Source organism: Rhinatrema bivittatum, chromosome 3 (genome assembly GCF_901001135.1).
Source record: "Rhinatrema bivittatum chromosome 3, aRhiBiv1.1, whole genome shotgun sequence".
NCBI classification, from domain to species: Eukaryota; Metazoa; Chordata; class Amphibia; order Gymnophiona; family Rhinatrematidae; genus Rhinatrema; species Rhinatrema bivittatum.
This window is the reverse complement of record NC_042617.1, coordinates 327117468-327144944: the sequence shown is the minus strand read 5'-3', so window position 1 is coordinate 327144944 and position 27477 is coordinate 327117468. Positions and strand designations below refer to the sequence as shown.

The 27477-nt window shown below is 45.9% G+C and overlaps 1 protein-coding gene across 1 annotated transcript in view; it reads right to left on the bottom strand.

Annotated features, from left to right (window-relative positions):
• Positions 1-922: 922 nt before the first annotated feature.
• Positions 923-27477, bottom strand: part of SCML4 (Scm polycomb group protein like 4) — a 193912-nt gene continuing 167357 nt past the window's right edge. Inside the window, exons 7-8 of the mRNA XM_029595315.1 lie at positions 13272-13417; positions 923-1217 (exon numbers count right to left, since the gene is read on the bottom strand). Coding sequence (XP_029451175.1) covers positions 1092-1217; positions 13272-13417 — 272 coding nt within the window. The 3' untranslated portion in view covers positions 923-1091. The remainder of the gene's footprint in view (positions 1218-13271; positions 13418-27477) is intronic.

Genomic DNA, 27477 nt, shown 5'->3' with positions numbered 1-27477 from the left:
AATTTATTCTGGATGTCAGTGTCCCATGCATATGGGACAATTTGAGCACTGGGGAAACTGGAAAAACTGTGTATGCATATGTGGGCTTTAATAATAATAATTATATACAGCCTTTCCATGCCAACTTGCCCACATTAAAAATATCCTCCAGTTCCATTGATCCCAAGACTTGTTGTCGGGGAGCTGCTCAAGAGCTATGACGAACTTGCAAGAGCCATCACAAAATGAAAAAAGCATGGGACACTGCAGAGGGGATCCCTAATGGCAGGACAGGGAGGATAGAACCGGAGATGAAGTAGGGAAAATGTACAGATTTCATATCTGCCATCATAGCTAAGATATGAAGGAACTTCACTGTTCAGAAAACCCCTTCTTTCATTGTCAGGGAACAGAAATTTTCCGGCTAGGATAATTGACGGCTCCATTTTTTTTCAGGGGAATTCCAACCCAGTCCTGGTTTTACTGCATTGTATGGATGGATTTTTACTTCTGATTTCCCTAAGAAAAACCATGGATGTGCCATGGGGTAAAAGCAGGACTGGAACAACCTTTCATGAAACAAAAAGAAAAAGAGCTATGGGGTTACCCTCTTTTCCACAATGAGCAAGGCTACCTCTTGTTCTCTAGCTGGCCAATCCAATCTGGCTTTTCCTGCTCTCTTACTGGAATGGCTACTGCAGGAATGGAGTAAACGGCTAGTGACCAAGTCAGTGAGGAAAGCCACATGACTTTACCAATGTTTTTTTCACAACCTACTGGCCATCCTCACCCGACAGATTTTGTAAAAAATGTTCCCTGCTGATTATCAAAACAATAAGGTACAAGATAATAAATAAGTTAAATATTTTTTTTTGGTGAAATGAGAACACTTATCAGCTGAAAAAAGGCCCCATTGACTTACACAAAGGTAAGTATGTTTTGTTGCAAGATGGTACATTAACGAAAAGATTTGAGTCTGTGTAAAAAAACAAAGAGGCTGGTAAAAGAAGTCAAAACTGAAGTTGATTTTCTAAGGCAGCATGTTATTTTGCTCTACTACCTCCAATTTCACTAGGAATTTACTTGCCCATCCCCATACTTGAGAATAAAGGTCAGAATTTGACTTGCTTCAGCTTGTCGATGTGGAAACAGAGTTTCAGTGCTGGCCCTAATTTGAGCCCCAAATATTTCATGATCATGTCACTCTTCAGCAGTAACAAGGCATTCCCGTCGATCTCCTGAGGAAAAACAAAGCAGGGATATGGACAAATCATTAGTCAGCTGTAGGGGTACCAGTCCTCCAAGTCCACATACCTCTCAGTCTGCTAAGCCAATGAAGAGTGAGGCTCTTTGACATTCAATTGTTAAATTTGGATATTCTGATACTTAAACAGGGGGATGACATTGAAGACTATGGAAGGGAATGATGTGGATAGGACAGTGTAGTCTAAGGATATGGTTAGGAGGGTTATGTCATTAAAATCTATGAAGGTGAATGGCGTGGTGGGAAGGGGATGCCATTGAAGTCCATGGAGGTGAATGTCATGGTTAGGAAGGTGATGCCACTGAAGTCTATAGAGAAGAACGATGTGGTTAGGAGGATGATGACACTGACGTCTATGGAAGGGAAAGACATGGTTAGGACAGTGTAGTGTAGTCTATGGAGGTGAATGACCCATAGTTTTTACCTATTGTCTTTATATCATTTTTCAAAGCAAAAGTACACACAGACATTTGCTTTGCAATTTGATTCAGGTAAAATATACAGGGCATTCAGAAAGTATTCAGACCCCTTCACTTTTTCCACATTTTTTTATATTACAGTCTTGTTCTAAAATGGACAATATGCATTTTTCCCTCCTCAGTCTACACACAATACCCAATAATGACAAAGCAAAATCAGGTTTGTAGAAATTTGTGCAAATTAATTAAAAATAAAAAACTGAAATAAGCATAAGCGAACTAGAAACAGGAAGACCAGATAAGACGAATCAGCAGATCTGGAGAAGGACTATGCTGGAGTCAATACAGCGAGCTGAACTCAGGAAGCAAGACTCCAGTAAGGGGGGCTGGAAAATGAGAACCAAGCTCTGGCAAAATGCTGACTAGAAGCCTGGAATATTTGTGTGTCCAGACAGGAACAAGTAGGCTGCCAGCAGGAAGTGCAGCCAAGGAGCTGGGGGGACTGAGCAGCAATTTTCCGAAGTCCACAGAGGCCCCTGCTGGTGGGAGGTGAGAATTGCCTATCAGGACCTCACAGCTCCACACCCAGAGACAGAATGATTAAGAACTGTCGATTGCTAACTCAAAGCCTAGCACCACTATGTAAAGGAAGATGAAATGCAAACTCCAGCCAGTAGTACCTGTGACTCCCCAGATGACAGGGCCTATTGATACAGTCAGCGACAGATGCTCAGAGGCTCAAGAATATGGTTGGCCAGTGCGGATGGCTAGCAATGTGAAACGGTTGGAGGAGACGCAAGTTTTACAGTGGGAGCAGAAGATTAGTTACCCATCTGGGCAGCATGATGAATTGCTTGAGGGATGCAGTCCATCTGTTTCCCCCTATCATTTTATCTAGCTCACTGGATTTGGGGATCCAAACAAATAGAGAAAATATTCCAGCCCTAGTTGGTATTACCACAGATGAAGCCATGTAACATAGCATATGATGGCAGGTAAAGACTCCATGGTCCATCCAGTCTGCCTAGCAACATGGGGAAGAATTTGTGAGAACAGCCTGAATGCAGTTATGTGACAATAAAATCACATCTCTGAGAGCACTGGAAGCAATCCTGGTGAAGGACAATCTCAGTTTGTGTCAGACATTAAAAATACTGGAGAAAAACACTAGGAGATGCAATGCCCATTTTCTTAATCTCCCTAGAACTGCTACCTCTCAGAAGATAAGTTAAATATTTACGGAAGGTTCTTAAGTTTCCTCCTGAAGCACCACCACCTCCAGTGTCTGTAGAGTATTTGAGAGTGCTGAGTGTGGCAGAAGAAACCCAGTGTGACCATGTGTCAGGGAAAGAACTCAATCTGACTGCCATTCTGCAGCAGCCCTGGGAGGGGGTGGTGACTAGGGCTATACTGTTAGCTTCCTTTATCTTGGAGCGTGACAGAAACTGGATCCTGCCTTTTTTAGGAATAGAGATGTTCCTTTCATTGATCAAAGACCAGGGTTTTTCTTAATCTTTTTCCAATTAATTTAGATTAAAAAAAGGAAACTTCTATTTTAGTGCTCTAACAGGTACATTTTAAAAGGAGCGCATGTGCGCCCATAAACACACATATAGGGCACGTGAGCAAAAATATGCTTAATTTATATCGTGCGTGTAAATACACGTGTATTATTTAAAATATCCCTACTGAGTGTACTCACAAGTGACCGGGAGGGAAAGAGAGAGAGAGAGAGAGACCCTTTTAGAGAGACAATCTGATATTCTCTATATCTCCCACTGTAAGAGGGGCACTTTCAACTTGGGGTGGTTTTTTTTTTTTGGGGGGGGTATTACAGGGTCTACAGACCCTTATGCTCGTGAGGACCCGAGCCGCTCGGACTTGGAGAGGCCTCCTGGAAGAAAGCGGGAGTCACAAGCCAGTAGTCGGAAGCTGGGGGTCAGAAGCCAGTAGATGAAAGCGGCAACTAGTAGCTCTCAACAGAGAGTGAACATCATTGCAAGGCAAAGTATAGGCCTAGCTGCAGGGTTTAAATACCCCTGCAGTGTCTGATGTCATCCGAGAGCTGTCCTGCTTCTTCCCGTGCTGGCCCCTTTAAATCTCGAGCCCCTGTGCGCGAGCGCGCCTAGGAGGCGGGGCCAAGCGCGTCAGATTGGCAGCATCTCCCTCACGGAGGGAGCGCTGAGGCAGAGGCCAGGATAGGGCCTTGTCGAGCGGGTAGGCGCTTCAGCGGCCCGGGCTGGCCCAAGGTGAGTGGAGGGACCGGGGTACGGCCCGGGACCGTAACAGTCATACTTCAAACTGAACCAATCAAGTGGAGGCACTACCCCCTCATCAACGAAGACCAATCTAATTCTTCATTCAATCCTTGAGGCATCACCGTATCCAATAGGTAAATCCAAAATTGTTCCCTGTAATTTAGCAGCATCATCACCTCCTCTAATAGTGACTTGCACTTGATCAATTATAGTCCATTTTAATGACTAAAATTTGTGTCCATTGTCAATGCAATGTTGCACTATAGGAGCTGACAGGTTGAGTCTGCAAACGGGATCTATGTTCTAATGGACGTACCCTAATGACCCGACTTGTGCGTCCCACATACAATTTAGGACAGAGACAAACTAGTATGTACACCACATTTTTGGATGTACAATCAGTTTGAAATCTGCAGCGTATCAAGCATCCTATTACTGGCTCTGTCCATTCGGACCCTTCAATGGTCTGCTGGCACAAATCACATTGATTGCATTGGCAGTGCATGCCTATGTCCATTTTTCCCAAAACTGCTGGATCCAAATGTGAGTGCACAATCTGGTCCCGAATGTTCTGTCCTCTGGCTGTAGCTATTAAAGGGGGCTCATTGAAGATATTATGGAGAGCCAAAACGTGCCAATGTTTTCTTATTGACAATGTTAGAGATGCAGTCGCTGTGGTATGCTGTAATACACACACTAATCTTCCTTGATCTTTCTTACGTTGATATTGTAATAACTGATCGCGGTCTGCAAACTTAGTCCTCTTGTATGCCCTCTTGATAGCTGCTCTCGGGTAACCCTGGGATTTGAACCGATCAAAAAACACTTGAGCTTGAGATTCAAATGCTTCCAACGTAGAACAAATCCGTCTGATTCTAAAAAATTGGCTAACCGGTAAACCATTCTTAAAAGACGTTGGATGATGGCTATGATATCTTAGCAAATTATTGCGGTCAGTCGGTTTACAGTGCACTGTTGTGTGCAATTTGTTATTTTGATTTTGCACTTGCACATCCAAATAAGCTATCATTGTTCGATCAAACTGACATGTGAATTGTAAATGGGGATTTAAGGAGTTTTCCCAGTTCATAAAAGACTGTAACTCCTTCTCTGATGCTGTCCAAACAAAAAATATGTCATCTATATAGTGACACCAGCACTTAATGTGCCCCCACCATTTGGCTGTATAAATGTGTTTTGATTCAAAATCTGCCACATACAAATTCGCCACCGATGGAGCCAGTGAAGATCCCATGGCTATCCCATGTGTTACTGAGGAGAGCTAGGAAAGCGGTCCCCATTAGAGAAAGTGTGCCCTTGGGCCCCTGGCATGATCCTGCATCAAGGGTAGGTGTAGCGTGGGCCCGACCCCCAGCCGGACCTGCGTGCCTCTGGAACCAACATGTGGAGTGTTGGTGATGAACAGTCCTCCTACCGTTCCTGGCCCTTTCGGACCTGCCACTGGGATGGCAAGAGGCAGCAGGCTGGACTCAGGGCGTGGGCAGACGAAGGTTCAAAAACAATAGACAAAGGCTCGGGAACCATAGACTGTAGACGTAGACTCTGAAGCAAATATGGACGTGGAAGGTTGAGATATTGGCACGGTCCCTCAGGGCGCCCTACACAGCCAGTACCACTGGTCTGGTCATGGACCACCCTGTCCTACACCCACAGGAGCGGGACCAGCACAGAAAATGAAAAGCGCTGCACAAGCAGTCCAGGGTAATGTACTGCATACCAGCAGTCTAAAGCAGGTTACTGCACACCGGCAGTCAAAAGCAGGTTAAAACATCAGGGTCAGGAACAAACATCAAGGAACATCATGAAACATCAGAACGTGCAAGACACCGGACACCAAGCTGAAACAGAAACGAAGGCCTGACGGAGCGCTGGAAGAGGAGACATCCAGAGAGGTGTAACTCTAATGCAAGGCAAAGCATGAGTGCTGGAGCAAGGCTTTTATAGCTCAGAAGCAGGCAACTCCCTGGGAGGAGTCCAGATGGTCCGCCCCTCGCTGGGTCCATAAGAATGGAGAGGAGCCGTGGGCCCGCCCCTTAGGAGAAGGGAGTGGCCCACACCAGAGCATCTAGGCTGCAGTAGAGCAGGCCTCGCGTAGGCCCTGAACAACACCAAAGGCCTCCCAGACTGTGGAGCAGGATCCGGAAAATTGCTCAGGCGAGGCCCTGGCTTCAGAGCTGCCTCCAGAAAAAGGTGAGATGCTTCCTGTGGCACAGCTACAGGAGGAATCGTAACACCATGCACTTGATGATAATATGTATCTTTAAAAAGAAAAAAGTTATTAAATAGCACCAGTTCCATCATTTTTATCACAAAAGCCACTGGATTCCATTGGAAATTGCTGTTGCTCACCAATATGTTGGAAACAATCTCTAACGCATCATGTTGCGGGATCTGTGTTAATGACTGTATATCCATTGTTACCAACAAAAAGGTTGGATCCCACCTTGAAACCTCCTGTAATTTCATTAAAAATTGGCTGGTGTCCTTTAGATATGACGGGATCTTCACTACCAAATCTTGGAGAAACTTGTCAACAAAAATGGCTAGGGGCTCCAGTATCAAAATTCTGAGGGATACTATTGGTCTTATCGGAGGGGTTTTCAAATTTTTATGAATTTTCGGAACTGAATAAATTATAGGAGTATTTGAATGTTCATTCACTAGAAATCTTTTTTCTTTCTTAGTTATAAAATTCGCTGTCGACACTTCTGATTTCAAATGAACAAGTAAATCTTCTGTCGGATCATGTCCCATCTCTGCATAAACATTTTTATCCTGTAAATGCTCCAGCATTTTATCCTCGTAGGTCACCCGATCTTGTAACACTATTGCTTCCACTCGATTGGTTCAGTTTGAAGTATGATGTTCAGGATAAATACCATTGGTGGTATAAGGAGATTTACACCCACACTAAACGAATCAGGATGTCAGATAAAGCTGAGAGCATAGTTTGATCAACAGTTCCTCTGATGAAAAAAAGATGATTTTCAAAACATGGCTGTGTCGGGAGGTGCTTTAAGCTTTATGGACAATTCAAAGATGGTTTGACTTTAAACAAATACTGAAGCTAAGTACTTACATTAAATGGGGACTTCTTCAGCCACTTCCCATTCCAAGCGAATCCTGGACCCATATTGCCACAGATTTTATTGTGGATTTGCCCATCTCCAATGGAAATAATACCATATGGGTTACCATCAACCACTTCTCTAAGATGGCGCACTTTGTGGCCTTATCTGGTCTTCCAACGGCACCTCATCTAGCCAAGCTGTTCAGGCATGGGTTCCGGCTCCACGGTCTTCCCAAACATATCCTCTCTGACTGTGGAGTCCAGTTCACTGCACACTTCTGGAAATCTCTTTGCAAGAAGTTTAATATTTCCTTGGATTTCACCTCGGCTTACCATCCTCAAGCCAATGGCCAAACCGAGAGAACCAATAGAACCTTAAAGCAATTTTTGCAAGTCTACGTGAGTCTGCAGCAGGACGACTGGGCCAGCCTCCTTCCTTGGGCAGAGTTCGCGCTAAATTCCCATGTCTCCACCTCCACCGGTTCTTTGCCCTTTCAGCTGGTCTACGGATGGCAACCTTTGCCACCGCTTCCAGTCCCTCTGTCTGTTCCATCTCTGGCAGCTCAGGCTACAGCCCAAGAACAACATCAACTGTGGCAAAATACCCAACAGCTGCTCACACAGGCCACCCAGAGATCAAAAAAGGCTTTTGATGCCCTTCATTGCGCAGCACCTCAATTCCAACCTGGAGATAAGGTATGGCTCAGCACCAAATTTATTTGCCTCAAGCTGCCCTCGGCCTATTTCGCTCCTAGATATATTAGACCCTATCCAGTGCTGTGTCGTTTGGGTCCCGTTACCTGTCATCTACAATTGACACCATCACTCAAGATTCACAATGCCTTTCACATTTCTCTACTCAAGCCTCTGATTCTCTCTGGATTCTCCAAGAAGCCGCCAGACCCCGGGCCGCTGTCTTCTGAGGCTGATATTACGTACCAAGTTCAAGAGGTCTTGGACATTTGGAAACATGGAAAGAAATGGGAATACCTCCTGTCATGGGAGAGCTTTGGGCCTGAGGAGAACAGCTAGGAACCAATGGCCAATATCCTGGACAAGGATCTTCTTCAGCAGTTTCATGCTAACCATCCTCATAAACCCAAACCCCCAGGGAGGGGCGTTAAGAGGGGGGGAGGTACTGTTAAGCCTGTCAGTCGCAGACGGTTGCGACCGCTTGTACTTACTTCCTGCACCACTCTCCTGCCCTCCTCTGGTCTGCTTGCGGCGCGGGCCAGTCTAGACCGCCACATTCCCTGGGACCCCTCATGGCGGCATGGAAGTCGCTACTGCCCTCTATGACTTCGGGCCTTCCTAGGTGCGCGCATGTCACCGGCCCCGCCTTTGAAGCTTCTTTGGCGGGAACCTCAGGGGTGTCCCTGTTTGATGATGTTACGGGACTGCTGTATTTAAGTTCCACCTTCGCCCCCAGCTAGCCGACATGGCAACAAGTTCATAAGAACATAAGAAAATGCCATACTGGGTCAGACCAAGGGTCCATCAAGCCCAGCATCCTGTTTCCAACAGTGGCCAATCCAGGCCATAAGAACCTGGCAAGTACCCAAAAACTAAGTCTATTCCATGTTACCATTGCTAATGGCAGTGGTTATTCTCTAAGTGAACTTAATAGCAGGTAATGGACTTCTCCTTCAAGAACTTATCCAATCCTTTTTTAAACACTGCTATACTAACTGCACTAACCACATCCTCTGGCAACAAATTCCAGAGTTTAATTGTGCGTTGAGTAAAAAAGAAAATTCTCTGATTAGTTTTAAATGTGCCCCATGCTAACTTCATGGAGTGCCCCCTAGTCTTTCTACTATCCGGAAGAGTAAATAACCGATTCACATCTACCCGTTCTAGACCTCTCATAATTTTAAACATCTCTATCATATCCCCCCTCAGCCGTCTCTTCTCCAAGCTGAAAAGTCCTAACCTCTTTAGTCTTTCCTCATAGGGGAGCTGTTCCATTCCCCTTATCATTTTGGTAGCCCTTCTCTGTACCTTCTCCATCACAATTATATCTTTTTTGAGATGCGGCGACCAGAATTGTACACAGTATTCAAGGTGCGGTCTCACCATGGAGCGATACAGAGGCATTATGACATTTTCCGTTTTATTCACCATTCCCTTTCTAATAATTCCCAACATTCTGTTTGCTTTTTTGACTGCCACAGCACACTGAACCGATGATTTCAATGTGTTATCCACTATGATGCCTAGATCTCTTTCTTGGGTTGTAGCACCTAATATGGAACCCAACATTGTGTAATTATAGCATGGGTTATTTTTCCCTATATGCATCACCTTGCACTTCAGTACGTGTCTGCAACTTCTGTCTTCGTGTTCCTGAGACTACTCTGCCTAGCCTTTGCTCCTGGACCCTGTCTGTCACCCGCTCCTCGGGGGTCAGTGTGCGCTCCTACGGGGACTCGGTCCCCTGGCCTACCCCGCTTCTCAGGCTGGCTCTGCGCCTTCTGGGTTCTATCCTGCAAGGCTTTCTCCTGCGTGGAATTGTCCCTGGAACACCGCGGCAACCTGTGAGTTCCACGACAGGGCTTCCCTGTTCCTCGGGGCTGCTCCTGTGTTCTACACAAGACTGTCTGCGCCTCCCCACTCCTCGGGGCCGCGCCTACAAGTATCAAGAGACTCTCAGAGCTTCCCCCGCTCCTTGAGGTTGTGCTCTCAGCCCTGCTCCTCGGGGTTGTGTCTACTCTAGACTGCTGGCATTTCCCCGCTCTCCGGGACACTGCCTACACCTGCAGCAGAGATCTGGCTCGGGCTTTCCTGCCCTGCAGGTTGGCCTGCGTGTTTGCATCAATGGTCTCTACGCTGCACAAGTTCCGCCCCTCAGGGCTGCCTTCCCAGGGAACTTCCTGCACGACTAGTCTTGTGCCTTCTGCTCAGTGGTCTGTCTGCCGCCTCCTCCCTTCAGGGTCTCAGCCCAGGTACTGCCTCCAGCCAGCCATCCTACTGGGGTAACCTCCTGACCCCTGGGGACCTCTCCATCACTGTGCCCAGAATTCCCTGCTGTGCCTATACCTCGCCTCCTGACGGTGCGGACCTGTGGGGAGCAACAACTCGCATCTCGGGCCAAGGGTCCACACACCCACAAATCATAACAACCAGATTGTGCACACACATTTGGATCCAGCAGTTTTGGGTAAAATGGACATAGGCATGCACTGCCGATGCAATCAATGTGATTTGTGCCAGCAGACCATTGAAGGGTCCGAATGGACAGAGCCGGTGACCGGATGATTGATAAGCTGCAGATTTCAGACTGATTGTACATCCAAAAATGTGGTGTACATATTAGTTTGTCCCTGTCCTAAATTGTATGTGAGAAGTAGGGTCATTAGGGTACGTCTATTAGAACATAGATCCCGTTTGCAGACTCAAAACATGTCAGCTCCTATAGTGCAACATTGCATTGACAACCGACATGAATTTAAGTTATTAAAATGGACTATAATTGATCAAGTGCAAGTCACTATTAGAGGAGGTGATGATGCTGCTAAACTAAATTATAGGGAACAATTTTGGATTTACCAATTGGATACAGTGATGCCTCAAGGTGTGAATGAAGAATTAGATTGGTCTTTGTTGATGAGGGGGTAGTGCTTCCACTCGATTGGTTCAGTTTGAAGTATGACATTCAGGATAAATACCATTGGTGGTATAAGGAGATTTACACCCACACTAAATGAATCGGAATGTCGGATAAAGCTGAGAACATAGTTTGATCAACAGTTCCCCTGATGAAGGAAAATGATTTTATAAACACGGCTGTGTCGGGAGGTTCTTTAAGCTTTATGGACAATTCAAAGACGGTTTGACTTTAAACAAATACTGAAGCTAAGTACTTACATTAAATGAGCAATTCGTTTGGTGTTACATGAGACAAGGCATTTGTGGTTTTGAAACAAGTTGGACTTTCACAAGGAATTTTTTAAATAAAGGATTAAGGATAATAAATAAAAAAAGAATAAAAGATTTAATACTGGGGATTTTTTGGTTCACTTTAAACGGTGGAAGGTGGTAAATTGATTAGAGGTGAACATAAGACCTTATAAACTGCCGGGGTAGCGGTTTGTAAAATGGCTAATGATATGAAACTACCACTTTTCCACTTTAAAAATTTATTGTAGGTTTAAAGGAGTAGAAACAGGTATATCCCTTAGGTAGAAATTTTTAGTGAGGGTTACGGTTTTGGATTGTGTTATCAAGTTTCAAGGCATGCGCTTTGGATTTTTTATCCCGCTCAGAGGTTTCCGGAAGATTGTGCAGCTCATGTGGCTGGTAAGCTACACCCTTGAACATGTTTGTGGGATTCTTTCAGTATAAGCAGAGCCTTTCTGAATCTGATCCTGGGATTGGGGTGTCATCCTAGGACTCCACGACAGGTATTTCCGGGGGGCTTGTTATCTCCTTTATTACCTGTTCCCCTCCTCACTTTTGGAGACTCAATGTCATTTCTGGTTTGTATTTTATTTTCCCCAAGAATTTAGCAGCATTTACTATAACCAACACAAACAGGAGAAAATCAGTGGAGGGAGGGGAAATGAGTCCTTTTTTCCCCACTGATTTTCTTTCATTTGGTTGGTTATATCAAACACAGATAAATTCCCAGGGAAATTAAAATAAAAACGGAAAATCAAGGTCCCTGCATGTATGGTGTATTAAGTAGGGTTTGATTTTTTTTCCTTGATGTTAATTTCTTATGTATTTTAGGCCTCTTGATTTAGTTTTTCCAGTCAAGAGGGTTTCTTGGCCTAATTGTAAAAATTTAATAAGCAGATAATACAAAAACAAAGCAAAACAACTAGACTGTATTCATTGACCTTGATTCTGATGGCTTCTTCAAGTCTGATTCCAGGATCAACCTAGAAATTCTGGGGTCCATTTTCAGCCGCTGTCCGGCCAACAAAATTAGCTGGATAAACCTATCTGGCTAACATGGGCAGGATATTCAGTGAGGCAGCCGCACCATTGAATACAACCAACTATTTTAAAGTTTGCCACATAAGTTTATTGAGCTAACTTTAGGACTGCTCTACTGCATGACCAGAGTGAGCCGGAAAACCTTGAATATCAGAGTTAGCCTCCTGCTCTAACTCCTCCCTGGAATGTGCCTTCCTTATCCAGTTCAAGTTTAGCTGCAAAATGAGTTGTTTGGCTAAAATGTAGCTGGACAAGTGGTGGAAATATTTAAAAGTTGCTGTTTAGCCAGATAACTTGCAAGTTATCCAACTTAATGCCATTGAATATGGACCCCAATATTTGAAGCCACTCTACCCTCCAATGCCTCAGGTAGAAACTTACAGGTCAATTTTAAAAGCATTGCTCACGCCAAAATGCCCACATACATGCATATGTGGGCCTTTGGCGAGTACCATAGATTTAAAAAAGCCACAAAATAAGCACATATGTACCCATGCTTGCATGAGGGCAGAAAAGGGGCGGGTCATGGGCGTTCTGGGGCAGGGACAAGACTTGCGCACGTAATTCTGGATTTTAAAAATGAAAACTGCAGCACAAGAACGCTAGATGTTCGCGTGACTACTGCTGCTCCTAATGAGGAGCAAGTCTGTATATATCACGTTTTAGGGCTTATAGAACAGGGTGAGAGGTCAGGATCAACTGGGCAGCATGCAGGATGAAGAACCTGAGCGATCTCAATGACCTCGCTATTAACTGGACAAATGGGTGGACTCATTGCAAAACTGGGAATATGCCTCGCGCAAGCATGTTTTAAAATTTGCTGACATACTTATGTAAAAGCGAACAAGGTCCTATGGAAGACACATGTGCTAGCTGTGCTCGAGAAACCTCTTCAAATTAGGAGCACACTTATGCGTAGTCAATGCATTTCAAAACACACGTGCGTAAGTGAACACATGATTAAAAGTTCCAGCACTGATACGTGCATGTATGGGTGCACGCACACTCATTTTAAACTCTTAGATTGTAAGCCCTTTGAATATAGGGAAATACCTCCAGTAAATGACTGAAATCTGCTTTGAAGTGCCGAAAAACAGAATATAAATCAAATAAATAAATAAATAGAAGCTAGGCGGGACAAACCATATACTTTTATATGCATGAGGACTCCTAGCTCTAGACCCAAACCACCTTAGATTAAGAGCACCTTTCTCTCAATGAAAATGTGCTCAACTCTCAGGGAAGACTACTGATGAAGGGAGTATGCATGAACTCATATAACACACCTATGCCCCTGTCTCTGAGAGCTCGATACGCACGTGTTTCCTGAAGAGTTCAACATGAGGTCCTAGGGCGTGAGGGTCCGCATCCTTTACAAACCACACCACATCTTCAACAGTCCAGGTGGAAGGGTCTTTGTTTAATGGCCGAGTGGTGTCCTGTCCTTCTGGTGAAGGACTTGAGGCTGAATTTGAAAAGCAAAAATGTGTTACAGTTCAAAATAACTGTCTGAAAGTGCTCTGAGAACATGCCATGAGGTATGTTAGACTGAAAACCATGAGAGTAGTATAATGGATGCACTCTCAATCATAATTTGAAAGCAGCCAATTAGTGCTCAATTCTGGTCTAAGGCCCCCCCACTCCTCCGTCCATGCCCCTCCCACTCCTATAGAAGTGAATGGGCACATACCCCACTCCCAAAACCATATCTCAGCCTACCCAAACCACACCTCTGCCCACCCCAAACCATGCCCATAACTCTGCCCATGCTCCCCCCCACTCCATAGAAGTGAATGGAGTAGCCCCCAAACCACACTGCTACGATGTCCTTGGAAATGATCCTCAACCTCCTTTTGATGACATCATTGGAAGTCCAACCCACCCCACCCTCAAAAATATGCCCCCTAGAACAGCAATTCTCAACCGGTGTGTTGCGACACACCAATGTGTCGCCAAGCAGCGCCAGGTGTGAAGCGTGCTACCGGTCTCCTGCTGCTCTTCCCTCCTCTTCCTTCACCGAGCGAGAGGCAGGTTATCTTCTTCCACTGCTGCTGCTGCCGCTCGGGCTATCAGCACGTTCAAGCCTGGATGGGAACGGCAGCAGTGGTAGTGCAGGCTAGCAACTGTGGCTGGGCCTTTTCTTCTTCCAGCACCTGCCCCCCCCCCCATGGCCCGGAACAGGAAGTGATGTGCAGTCGGGTGCATGGGAAGAAGAAAGAGCCATGCTGCACGAAAATGTAGCAGCGGCAGCATCAGCCCCAAGCAGTAGTGTGGGCCCGGAGCAAAATCAGAAGCAGCCAGAAATCGGCACAGGAGACAGCAGAATTAGCCTCCTGTGGCCGATGGGATTCTTCTTTTTTGGCCTGCGGGAGCTAGAGGAGGAGGCTGCTGCAGCTACCATTTGTGGTGGGGGGGTGGGGTGGGGCAGGAAGTGAGTGAGAGACAGCCAGCCAGCCTGTCTGTAAGTGAGAGAATGTATGTGTGATTGAGAGTGTGTATGTGTAACTGTGATTGAGAGCCTATGTGTAAGTGAGAGCATTTGATTGAGATCATCTATGTAAGTGTGTGAGAGAGAGCATATGTGTGATTGAGAGAAACTGGTCAGATAGGTGATGTTTTTGTATATAGGAGAGACAATGGAAGTGACTGGTCACTGGTCAGGGAGATGACTGGAGTGTGTGTGAGAGAAAGTGATTATGGGAATGAGAAGCCTGTGCATGTAGAGAGAGCTAGCATAGGAGTGAGATACCTGGGTGTATGAGTGTGTGTGATACACAGCATGGGAGTGAGAAGCCTGTATATGTAAGACAGAACATGGGGGTGGGAAGCCTGTGTGTGTGTGCATGAGAGAGAGAGACTGTTTGGGAAGATGACTGGTGTGTCTGTGTAAGAGACAGACTGGTCAGGAGATGATTGGTGTGTGAGAGACAGAAACTGGTATGTGAGTGTGACTGGTATGTGTGTGTGAGAGAGAAAGAAAGTGATTTTGGGAAAGAGAAGCCTGTGCATGTGGAGAGAGCTAGCATAGGAGTGAGAAACCTGGGTGTGTGTGAGACATAGCATGGGAGTGAGAAACCTGTATTTGTAAAATAGAACATGGAAGTGGGAAGCCTGTGTGTGTGTGTGTGTGTGTGTGCATGAGAGAGAGAGACTGTTCGGGAAGGTGTGTAAGAGAAAGACTGGTCGGGAGATGATTGGTGTGTGAAAGACAGAAACTGGTTATGGGGGTGTGACTGGTATGTGTGTGTGTGAGAGACAGAGAGATTGGTCGTGGGCCCTAAGGAAGAGGACCATGAGTACAGAGCTTCAGCCACTACTGCTTCTGGTGTGTGCTACTGGCCTGCCTGGAAGAGGAGTAGGAGAGCTGCTGGAGGGGGTTAGTAAAGGTGGCTTTTTAAGTTTATTTTTCTTGATTGACTGCCATTTTAATTACTGAATATTATATGATGTGTCTGCTGTTTTTGTGAAACATTTATTCTGCTTATTAGTATAGTTATACAATTATTTCTGTATTGGGATCTAAAGCTTCTTCTCTATTTCTGTTTTCCTAACAGGAGGTGTATTGGCGTTTATGGCCTGATTTAATATTTGTAGTGTGGCTTTTCATAGGTAGGGTTGCTCCTGTTTGAGTGCATTCCATAATACAGGTGTAACTGTGTGCAGATTAGTTGATGTGCATTACTGCAGATCCTGGGAGTATGTTAGGTCTGTTCTGTGTATGTGACCGAGGTGAGCTATTTTACTAGCATGTAAGCGTTTATATCAGTCTTATTTGTTGTATTTTCTCAAGAGGACATGCATTGGTGATAAACTGCTGTCTTTTCATAAGTAGGGCTATTGAGCCTGGTAGGAGTTTGTGTTGCTGTTACTGAGATGACACCAGAACCAGAATATCTTTTTTGTAAGGTGAGTTGTACGGGGAATGTCATAATTCTGCTTTACATCCATTATTGTGGGTCGGGGGGTTCCTGTGGATGCAAACTGTACTTTTACATTTAACCCTATGATGGTCACGTGTTCAGTGAGTCTCACATGTGAGAACCATCTGTCAGGTGTGTCCCGACAGGAAAAAGGTTGAGAACCACTGCCCTAGAATATCATCAGAGGTGTCCCTGTTGCTTTTAATGACAACAGAATTAATGGATCCTGTCCTCTTTTTGATGACCTCACCGGAAGTCTAAATAGTTGGTACCGAGGTGGCGACAGAGTCAGAAACAGGTCTTTCTGTCCCCTGGATTTAACAGTTACTAGCTGTGACATAGCAGAAGCTCTCTCCCATTCTGACCACAGTGACAGGGAGTCTCCCCCCCATTCCCTCCTCCTCTCAGTGTAAATACGCATGCCCAATAACCTTGCTTAGTTGGCATGCAGAGTGAAACGTGAGCAGATCATTTTGTAGTATACAAAAAGGATGATTATAGCAGGGTGTTGGGTATGGTATATGGAGGGTTGGGGGACAGAAACTCCAGACATGTAAAAGTGAATAAAATAAGCCTTGAGTTTTTGTTTTTTTTTAAATACAGACCATTGTGTTTACAGCCATACACAACAACCATGCACAAGCAACTATTAAATAAAATATATTATGACCCAGGTGCAATAGGAAGTTTTTTTGGGCAATCCAGGTCACAAGTACCTGGCAGGATCCCAAGGGGTAACTAGATTCCAAGCTTCTTATCCCAAGAATAAGCAGTGGATTTCTGCAGCTAAGCAGTGGATTTCTGTTCAAATAGAAAGGAAACCTGCAAGCTTGGTAGTAAATACCCACCCCCACAACCTTCCTGGAAAACACTGTATAGCAATCTATGGGCCTCATTTTCCAAAGCTATCGCAGGCTTGCGCTGTTAGCTCAAGACTGCGATAGCTAGCGAAAGTAGCGCAGGCCTGCGCTACTGAAATCGGGGCGGAGTCGGCCCCGGAAGAGGAGGAGTCGGGGGCGTCACCGGGGCCGACTCCGCGAGGACGGTGCGCACAGCGGAAAGGTAAGGCCCTTTTCGCTGGCTATTTCGCGCCCAATAACTACACCTTCTATGGTGTAGTTATTGGGCGCGATGCCGGCAGCGATCGCATCGCGGAGGTGCGATCGCTGCCGGACCGCCCCCCCCCCCCCCCCCCCGCTTCGGCTCCCGCCCCCCCGTTAGTGCGATTTTCTAAAGTATCGCAGGCCTGCGATACTTTAGAAAATGAGGCCCTATGTGACCGAAAATGGCATAGGAGAGTGTTTCGATTCCTATGGGCAACAACCTGATAGTTATTCTTTCTAAACAGTATTATGAACTTTTTCAGTAAACATTATGAGGATGTTTTATGCTACAACAGGCAATTGCAACATCACCTATCCACAGTCTGTGGTTATCAATGTGTGTTTTTCCTACATCAACGCTGTAAAGGGCTGTCTTATGAAAATATTTTAAAATTGTATTCTGAAGGCTTGTACAAAAATGACAAAATGGTATTATAATGTGTGAAAAACAAAAAACAGAGAAAACAATGTGGGGTAGATCTTAAAAAAATACGCGATCGTGTACTTTTGTTCGCGCACCAGGCGCGAACAAAAGTACGCTGGATTTTAAAAGATACGCGTGTAGCCGCACGTATCTTATAAAATCCGGGGTCGGCGCGCGCAAGGGGGTGCACATTTGTGCAACCTGCGTGCGCCGAGCCCAGCGCGCGCTGCCTGTTCCCTCCGAGGCCGCTCCGATTTCGGAGCGGCCTCGGAGGGAACTTTCCTTAGCCCTGCCCCCACCTTCCCCTCCCTTCCCCTACCTAACCCACCCCCCCGGCCCTATCTAAACCCCCCCCTACCTTTGTTGGCAAAGTTACGCCTGCTGAAAGCAGGCGTAACTTTGCGCGCGCCGGCCGGCAGCCCCGCTCGTGTTCTGGTCCTGGGGGCTGGTCCGGAGGCCTCGACCACGCCCCTGGGCCGGCGCCACACCCCTGGGCCCGCCCCCGAAACGCCACGTTGTTTCGGGAATGCCCCCGACACGCCCCTCCCCGCCCCCTCCCCGCCCCTTTTCCAAAGCCCCGGGACTTACGTGCGTCCTGGGGCTTTACGCGTGCCGGCGGCCTATGCAAAATAGGCCGCCGGCGCACAGGCCTTTTAAAATCCGCCCCTGTATCTCTAGATCTTTTCGTTGTCTTTTTCACAGCCCCCAGATGTGTGTTCCATACCAAGAATGCTTTGCTGATCCTAAATAAAAGCATCCCTCTCTCTTGAGGGTTTTGAAAACTGAACCACATGTCTAGTATGTTTACTGAAAAGATATCATTACACACTTAGCCATTTGTATCTGTCAAGCAATTTACACTTTTTACAGAGAAGAGGGTTTTTGCGCTTTACAATCTTTATGAACATTTCAGCAGTTGTCACCGAAGGATTTTCCTTGAGTCGTGCCAAAAGATCCCTATTGGATGGGTTGCCCATGACCATGGAGGGCATGTTTAGTTCTGCTGGGTCTGTATAGCTCCACGAACCGGGTTAGAGTCACATAGGCTTTCCCTTGTATACAAATGTCCCATTACTCTCCCAGGATGCAGTGTCCTTATTCTTTGACGGTTTATTGAGCAGTACTACTGCATTTTTTTCTATAGTGCATGTTGATGCTGTTTAACACTTCCTGCAGGATGGGTTCAGGGAGGGCTAGTGTGCTCTAGAAATGCGTCGTTGCTGTATCATCCTGCACTGGTAGATACAGATTTATGTTTTCTTTTTCCATTTCTCCATGAGTGTTAAGCACTAGATAGTGTTGAAGCACTTCTGAATAACATTTGGCCTTTTCATATTCAGAATACCAGAACTTTGAAGTATATCATGGTGGTTCTAATTTTCCTCTAGAAGAACTTCTCAAATGATCGAGTTGTTGACTGGGCACTAAATACATTTTTTCCGTGTACTTCATTAGTGCTTAGCTCAAAAGGCCTGTGACAAGTGGCAATGCATAACCTCGTAGGGACCCGATAAAACCCCCCCAACTGTTTCACCAGCTTCTTTTTCTTTTTGAGTGGCAGCCTTTTATCACCCAGAGTCCTTTTCAGGACACTTATCTGCTGTTGTGATAAAGGAACATTACCTTTCAGAGTGTTTATCTGCTGTGATCCCCACTAAATCATTAGAAGCCATATTTAGGATAGCTTTTCTCTGTTGTGGAGTGGTTTGAACTAAGAGTTTGAAAAGGGTCAGGATCCGCTTTACTCGAGCAGACATGCTGTCTGAAACACACAAAACATATATGAGGGGGCAGAATACATGTTCACTTCTTTTTATGGGACGCATGTGCTGTTTCAGATTATACTGTGGTTCAGTCTGATGGAAAGATATTAGTCCTCAGTCAGTAACTCTCCAGCATCATAGCAACCTGTTACTATGATTCTTACAGAACACTATATATTTGGTATATAAAGCTATAGTTCAGCTTGTTTTGCCTTGATAGAAAGCATTTTGTTTAATATATATATAATACTCAGATTTCTGTGATGCACATACTGGGTAAAGACTTTCTAGATTTCACAACTTTTATAAGCAGGATCCATCAAATCATCTACAATAACCATGTTTATTTTATTGGCTGGAAACAATTGATCATCATTAAAAGTATCAAAAAATCCATAAATGTAATAAAAGGATATTTACATAGCATTTCTTTATACAAAGGCTGCCAGAAACTATAGCACCACACAGTATCATTAGGTATGTCAGTCAACACATGACCTGTGTATTCTAATAGTTTTTTTTAACAAAGAAACTTTTGCCACTATTTGACAGTCTGGCTAAAATATATGAAAAGAGATGCTTTCAGCACACACCCACAACTTCAATATCCATAGTACAGTGTGTTAAAGCCATCTTTTATCACGCTTTTATCATATATAACCCTTTGTGTTACACCTGTAAAATATTTGGAAATTTCCTCGTATAGATTAACTTAGAAACATAAAAATGTTGGCAGGAAAGGACCAAATGATCCACCCAGTCTGCCCAGCAAGCTTATGCCAGTATCTGCTGCACTGTGCAGGTTACCCCCATGCTTATCAGTTTTCCAGACCGTAAATGTCAGGGCCCTCGGATGCTGTTTGAATCTAATTTCCCTTAACCCTTGCCGTGGAAGCAGTAAAAATTATAACAGAAAAACTACTTACTGTGTTCTTTATCTTTGGATTTCTTGTCAGATGGTTCTTCAGATTTTGTTGGCATATTCAGTTCTTGGTCTGATATGTAAAAACACATGGCAATATCTTTTCATTTACACACCTAAGAACTATTTGGAGGTTTGCTCGTATACATGTAAAAATGTTTACTTACCTTCATTTGGCTTGCTCTCGGAAAAACAATGTGGCCTTTTAGTTTTTTCTTTTGGGGTCTCACTACATTCTGGCAGTTGGTCTGAGCTCAATGATGTATCCAGTTTTGATGCAGAAACATTTTCTTGGTCTAATAATTAAAAAACAGTCACTCATTTTTTTCTTTTACAATAGTTTTAAAATCGTATTGAAAAGCAAAAGCTACAGAAATACCAATACTTACATCTTAATTTTCTTTGTTGCCGCCGTTTAGTAAGTGACATTTTATTTATAAACTTTGCCTTTTGTTTGTCATTGTTTGAAGAATCCATTTCTGTTTCAGCCTCTTGAGACCTTACAATCTGCAGATTGGTGAACTTTTCTGTTCCTTTATTCCCCCATAGGGGCGTAACCCACAGCAGTCCTCAAAAGTATTGTGTATTGTATGACAAAACTGACTGACCCTTCTGTCGTGTGATGGACATGTATTGTACCTACACAAGCCCCTTATAGTATAAGTTAGTTCTCTTGAGTGGATTATCATTTGCAGGCCTTTTGAGTGAGTTATCAATGCATCCTTAGGCCTTGGAGCACTTCACAAAACTGCAGACTGGCGAACCTTTCTGTGATATAATGGTCCCTGCGTGTACTTTCATTCCCCACAGAGGTGTAATCCACAGCAATCCTCAAAAGTATTATGTATTGGATCACAAAATTGGCTGCCCAAACTGTCATGTGTTGAACAACTATAATGCTTACAGCAGCCCCCCTTATAGGGAAGTTGGTTAGTTAGTTCTCTTGAGTGGATTATCATTATCTACCTAGACCCTTTGTTTGATGACAAAAAGTTCATAATATACATTGTTTCTCCCTGATTAGATTATCTGTTCACAGATCTTGAGCCAGACATCTTCCCCCCCTCCTACATCATTACAATCTCCATTCCCTTAGTTCATGAAATGGCTGCTGCATCTTCCATTTTACAGTCTGAGCATGGTCCATCAATGAGGCTTAATAAAGTTATAAGCATTGCTCGCTATACATGGTTTGTGTAGGGATGCCCTTTGCCTCCCACAATTTTGGCCTCTCATTGCTTTTAGCCGTGATAAAACTAAAACCTTCCATAGATCCTTAAAATACACTTGACACAGTTGTTAGTTCATAGGTATATTTGTTTATTAATTGCTTTTATATGTTTCTTTATTAACTATTTTATACACATGGTAAAATGTATTAAACAGCAATGTATGCTTTTTCCCTCTTCACTTGGTATTTCACATTCAATACGTATTTCTGAAAATACAGACAAAAAAATATATTGATAACACACATCAGTTGTTTTATTATTATACAGTTTTAAAAAATGACTGGAGTTTTCTCCCAGAGATGATGGTATTTATATATTTCATCATTAAAATCTCCTGTAGGTCTAAGCATGCTGCTTAGTTTTTCCACAGGATTTAGAGCACTTTTAACACAATCTCAGCTCGATCCAGTATCGTCCGCTCGAGGATTGCCCGTCTGTAACGTGCTCGTAGCGCACAATTCGGGCGCGCAAGGCAGTTCAGCGATACAGTCTCCAGTTTCACGCGTCCGTATCGCTTCTGAAAACAGACGCATAACCCTTTCCGCACCCGGCATGTAAATGAACGAAAAAGCTGTATAATGAAGGAATTATCTATTCCCCTGCGATACTGTAACGGGCGCTGATATTATCTCCTCCCTAACCCGCTGTTCTGCCGCGGCCTTAACCTGCTTGTTTACCGCCTCCCCCTAGTAGGAGTTAGTGTAGTGTAGTGTAGGGTAAAAACATTGCTTACCGGCCCTGGTCCCGTCCGGTCTCCTGCAGCCCCGTCCGGACCGGACGGGGCTGCAGGAGACCGGACGGGACCAGGGCAAAAAAAAACAAACGAAAAAGTAGCAAGGCTCGGGCCTGCTATGGTAAGTGTAAAAAGTGTAAAAAACAAAAAACCTGTGTGTTATATAAAAAAATAAAACAATTTTAAATACCTGTCGGAGGGCCGTGGGTCCAGGCGGCCGGTGGGCGGCGGGCAGCCATCAGCGGCATCCGGTAGTCCCTTCTCCCTTCCTCCCTCCCTCCCCTGCCTGGATGAGCGCCAAAATCGCACGGGCGGGTCGGCAGCGGGGGGGGGGGGGGGGGCGGCAGCAGGATCCGGGAGCGGCGGGTAGGCAGCAGCGGGGTCCGGGGGGGCAGCGGCAGCGGGGGGGGCGGCAGCAGGATCTGGGAGCGGCGGGTAGGCAGCAGCGGGGTCCGGGGGTGGCAGCGAGATCCGGGGAGCCAGCAGCGGCAGCATGATCGATCGCGCAGGCAGGTAGGTGGCAAAGTAAAGATGGCCGCCTGCACGGGAAAATCGTGCAATTGGCCGCTGAAGACGTGACGTCACGACGTTTGGCGTCACGGGGTGTGACGTCACGTCTTCAGCGGCCAATTGCACGATTTTCCCGTGCAGGCGGCCATCTTTACTTTGCCACCTACCTGCCTGCGCGATCGATCATGCTGCCGCTGCTGGCTCCCCGGATCTCGCTGCCACCCCCGGACCCCGCTGCCGCCTACCCTACCCAATTGCACGACTGTATCGCTGGAGACTGTATCGCTGAACGCTGAACAGGCGCGCATTCATTCATTCACTGCCGGTGGGGGCTGAAGCGCCGAAACGCGCCGAAACGCGGGCTGAAGCGCCGAAACGCGCCGAAACGCGCCGAAACGCAGGGGTCGCACAGGCGCGCAGGGGTCGCACAGGCGCGCATTCATTCATCCAGGCGGAGGAGCCGGTGGCGAAAGCAGCCGGCTCCTCCGCCTGGATGAATGAATTCATTCACTGCCGGTGGGGGTTGCCTCTCCGGCAGCCCCCACCGGCAGTGAATGAATGTGCGCCTGTGCGGACCCGGCCTAGATTTAACACGCGACCACCCGCCGCCCGCCGGCCGTCTCGAACTAACGCGTGTCCCCCCGCCGCCGCCGCTGCCGCCGCGCCCACCCGCCCGCGGCCTAGATTTAACACGCGACCACCGGCCCCCCCCGGATCCCGCCGGCCGCCTGGACCCACGCGGCCCTCCGACAGGTATTTACAAATTTTGATTTTTACACTTCCTGGTACCTGTCATTTCAAATGTCATTTGAAATGACAGGTACCAGCGCACCCAGGTTACTGTGTAGGCGCTGTATTAAGCGCCTATACAGTAAAATGGGTTACGCGGCCATAACCCTTCCCTACCGCTTTAAAGCCGCGGCATGCATTTGCATGCGATTAGAGGAGAGTATCGGGGAGTTAGTGAAGAGAACTGTGCGTGCGGGGAGGAAGGGTGCGCCTGACACTACCGCACTGTTTTTACCGCGGCCTTACTGGATCGAGCCGTCTGTAAGGTAAATGACCAGATTCAAATTGTCAATATTTAGACTTAACACACCTCTTTTATATGCTGCTAATAAAATAATATTTAAAATACGTTCTGTGCATAACATGGTACAAACTGTCCTTAATTTTTCCTTTTTGACAAAGGCATTCCATAGGAGACTTGGCTCATCTATACCACAACCCCTTTAGGCAGTGGAAAGCAAAAATTCACAGAATATACACAAATACATTTATTTCAAAAATACTTATGTAAATATATAATCTATATCAGCCAAATATAAATTTAAAAGGAGGAAAAGACCTCAGAACCCAGCATGCACTGTTCATGCAGAACCTGTAAGCAGGTAATATTATCATCGGTTAAAAAACCTAACCATCCATTTTTTATTCAATTTTCAAGTTCATTCACATTTTTTAATTTTTATATCTTTTTTTTTTAAATAAAACTGAGATTTATCTCATATTTCTGTGCCCCTTGATCTGCAAAACATAATAGCCATAATTGCCGATGTTGGTCAGCGATTTGCCTATTAGGTGCTTCAGGGCAATTTGATTACTCTCGAATTCGGCACTTTATTGTTGCAGTGTAACCACTTCTACCAACTTGTGCATAAACGCCAACCCATGCGCACAATTTTTTAAAAAAGCTATAAAAATGAAAACATTTTTATGGACTTGAAAATTGAATAAAAAATGGATGGTTGGGAGGTTTTTGGACTGATGATAATATTACCCGTCAGCATGCTTACACGTTCTGCATGAATAGTGCGTGTTATGTTCTGAGGTCTTTTCCTCCTTTTAAATTTATATTCGGCTGATATAAATTATAAATTTACATAAGTATTTGTGAAGGAAATTTATTTATGTATATCATCTATAAAAGAACCAAAACAATCATCATGATGAATACCAGCCAAGCATTTTCTTTTTTATTTCCTTCTGTATCTGATGGTTCCTTGATATTTGGCCAAAAGTAGGGATGTGCAGGGGAAAAAAGTTTGTTTTTGTTTTTGGTTCATTTTTGGGAGATTTTTTTCCCATGAATTTGGGTTCATGGATTGTTTTGTTTCATTCATGAGAAAAAACACAAATTAAACAATAAAAGAAAACAAACAGCGGTCAAAAAATGAAAATGAGACCTCCCGCCTGTCTGCCCACCTGGAAAAATGCTGGGCCAGGATCCCCCCAGTCTGCCCTTAACCAGTCTGGTGGGGATACGCCAGTGAGGACTAGGCCCAGGCTGAAGCCTCGGCCTTGCATAGGCTGAGTGCATGGTGGGTCACTGCAACCTTGGCTTACTCAAAACCAATGCACTGACCTGAGTCAGGCCCAATGCCAGAGCCTGGCCTGGAGGCTGGTTCCTGACATCTGAGCCTTAGTCTAGGCTGGAGCCTGGACCAAGGCCTGATGCCACAACTCAACCTGGAGTCCTGGTCCTGACGCCTAATCCTTGATCTAGACTGGAGCCTGGACCAAGGCCTGACGCCGTGACTACCTGCAGGCCAGGTCCCGATGCCTTGGCCTCGGCCTGGACCTAGGCAGAGCGACATGACCCGACCCGGATTCCAGGACCCAACGCTGGGCCCTCAGCCTAGACCGGAGCTTGGACCCAGGTCCAGACCTAGGCCCAATGCTGTGACCCAACTCGAAGTACAGGTCCTGATGTGTGGGCCTTGGCCTAGGCCAGAATCTGACACTGTGACCCGGCCCAGAGGCAGGGACCCAATACCAGGGCCTTGGCCCTGACTTAGGCCCATCCCCACAACCTAACCTGGAGGCCATGTTCCAATGCCTGGGCCTCAGCATAGGCTGGAGCCTGGACCCAGGCCTGAAGCTGCGAGCCAGCCCGGAGGCTGGGTCCTGATGCCAGCGCTGGCCAAGACCTAGGCCCAACCGCCATGTCCCTACCCGGAGGTCGGGTTCCGACACGTCGGCCAAGGCCTACGCCAGAGCCCCACATCCAAGCCCAAAGCTGTGAATTGATGCAGTGGCCGCATCTCGACACCTCAGCCTCGACGCCTCGGCCTGGACTCAGGCCCAATGGAATGACCAAGCCTGAAGACCGGATACCCATGGCGGGGCCTGGGCCTGGACCAAGGCCCGATGCCATGACCTGGCCTGGTGGCTGGGTCTCGACGCTAGGGCCCAGGCCCAGGCCCAGGCCCAGGCCTGACTCTGCAACACAACCCAGACTCCAGGTCCCAACACTTGGTCCCTATGCCAGAGCCTGGACCCAGGCTCGATGCTACGACCAGGCCCATAGGGTCAGGTTGCGGCATCAAGTCTGGGTCCAGCCTGAGACCCCAGTATTGGGACCCGGCATCCAGACTCAGTCAAGGTTCATGGCCTGGGCCCAGGCTCCAGCCTAGGTTAAGGCCTTGCATCAGGAGCCATTGGATACCCGATGGATAAAGTAAGAACTTGTTTGCATCTTGACTGAAGCCCCAGCATCGGGCTGGGCCTAGGCCAAGACCCTAGCATTGGGCTGGGTTTATGCGGAGACCCTGGTTTTGTGTTCAGGCCTAGAGCAGGTTCCAATACACTGCAGTTGCTAAAATGCTTATTAATCTTTATTATCCAAAGAAGACTTTTGTACAATTTCACAAACACTAATACTCTCAAATCTTGATTACTGTAATGCTCTCTTGCTTGGACTTTCAACATCCACTCTCAGATCCCTACAGAAGTAACAAAATGCTCCTGCAAAGGTACTTACAGGAAGTAAGAAATACGATCACCAAACTCCAGTTTTGAAATCTTTACATTGGCTACCCATAAAATTTTGAATTCACTATAAAACATTATGTATGGAAGCCTTTCCCTTGGAGAGTGGCACCGATGGGTGCAGGGCTGGAGGACTGACCCCGGAAGAGAGCGAATCGATCTTGGCCCCTCCCCCGACATCATCGGGGAGTGACTGCTTGTGCTATTTAAATCATAGCACAGCGGGAATAATTTAAGGGATCAGGTTACAGCTGTAAGAGAAGTGAGTGAAAGCAACACGGCAATGTGTGCAAGTAACCATCTTCCTGAATTAGAACTAGATATGAATGAACCTGAAAATGTTACTTTGGTTGATGTGTGGAGAGCTGTAACAAATATGGAAAGGAGGTTGGTCCAATCCATGTCTCAATCCACAAAGTTTGCTTCTGAAACAAAGATAACACTTGAAAACCATGGGAAGAGGCTAGAGCAATTAGAGTCATCAAATTCAGCTACTGCTATGCAAATTACTTCTTTGCAGACAACAGGATCCCTGTTCGTAAAGGACCCTTTGATTATATATAAACAATTAGAAAGTCTGGAAAATATAATGAGAAAAAAGAATTTGCATGTATTGAATTTTCCTGTTACTAGGTTACTGTCCGCACAGGAGTTATTCAAAAAATACATGAAAGAAATTTTGTGTATTTCAGATGAATTGCTTATTTCTCATTTGTATTATGTTTCAAATTTAAAGAAAACTCTTGCTTTAACTGAAGGGGGCATGGATGTTTTATTAGCCGAGAGCCCCAATTGTTATGAATCCTCTTGTAGCTGTGCTACGGGAGGCTTCTCACCTCTTTCCTGGAGGCTGCTCTGAAGCCGGGGTCTCGCCTACGAACTATCCAGGATTTGCTCCAGGGCCTGGGAGGCCTCGATGTCCTTGGGGCCTGCTTGAGGCTTGCTTGGGTCCACATGGACTTCCTGGTTTGGGCCACGCTCTTCTCCCTAGGGGCCGGCCCGCAGCACTTCTCCTCAGTTACAGGGCCAGCTAGGTGTGGCCCATGCATACTCCTCCCAGGGAGTTGCCTGTCTGCAGCCCTATAAAAGGACTTCAATTTCCAGTCACCGTGGCCTTTGCAATGAGCCAGTCGTCTGAGGAGCTTCT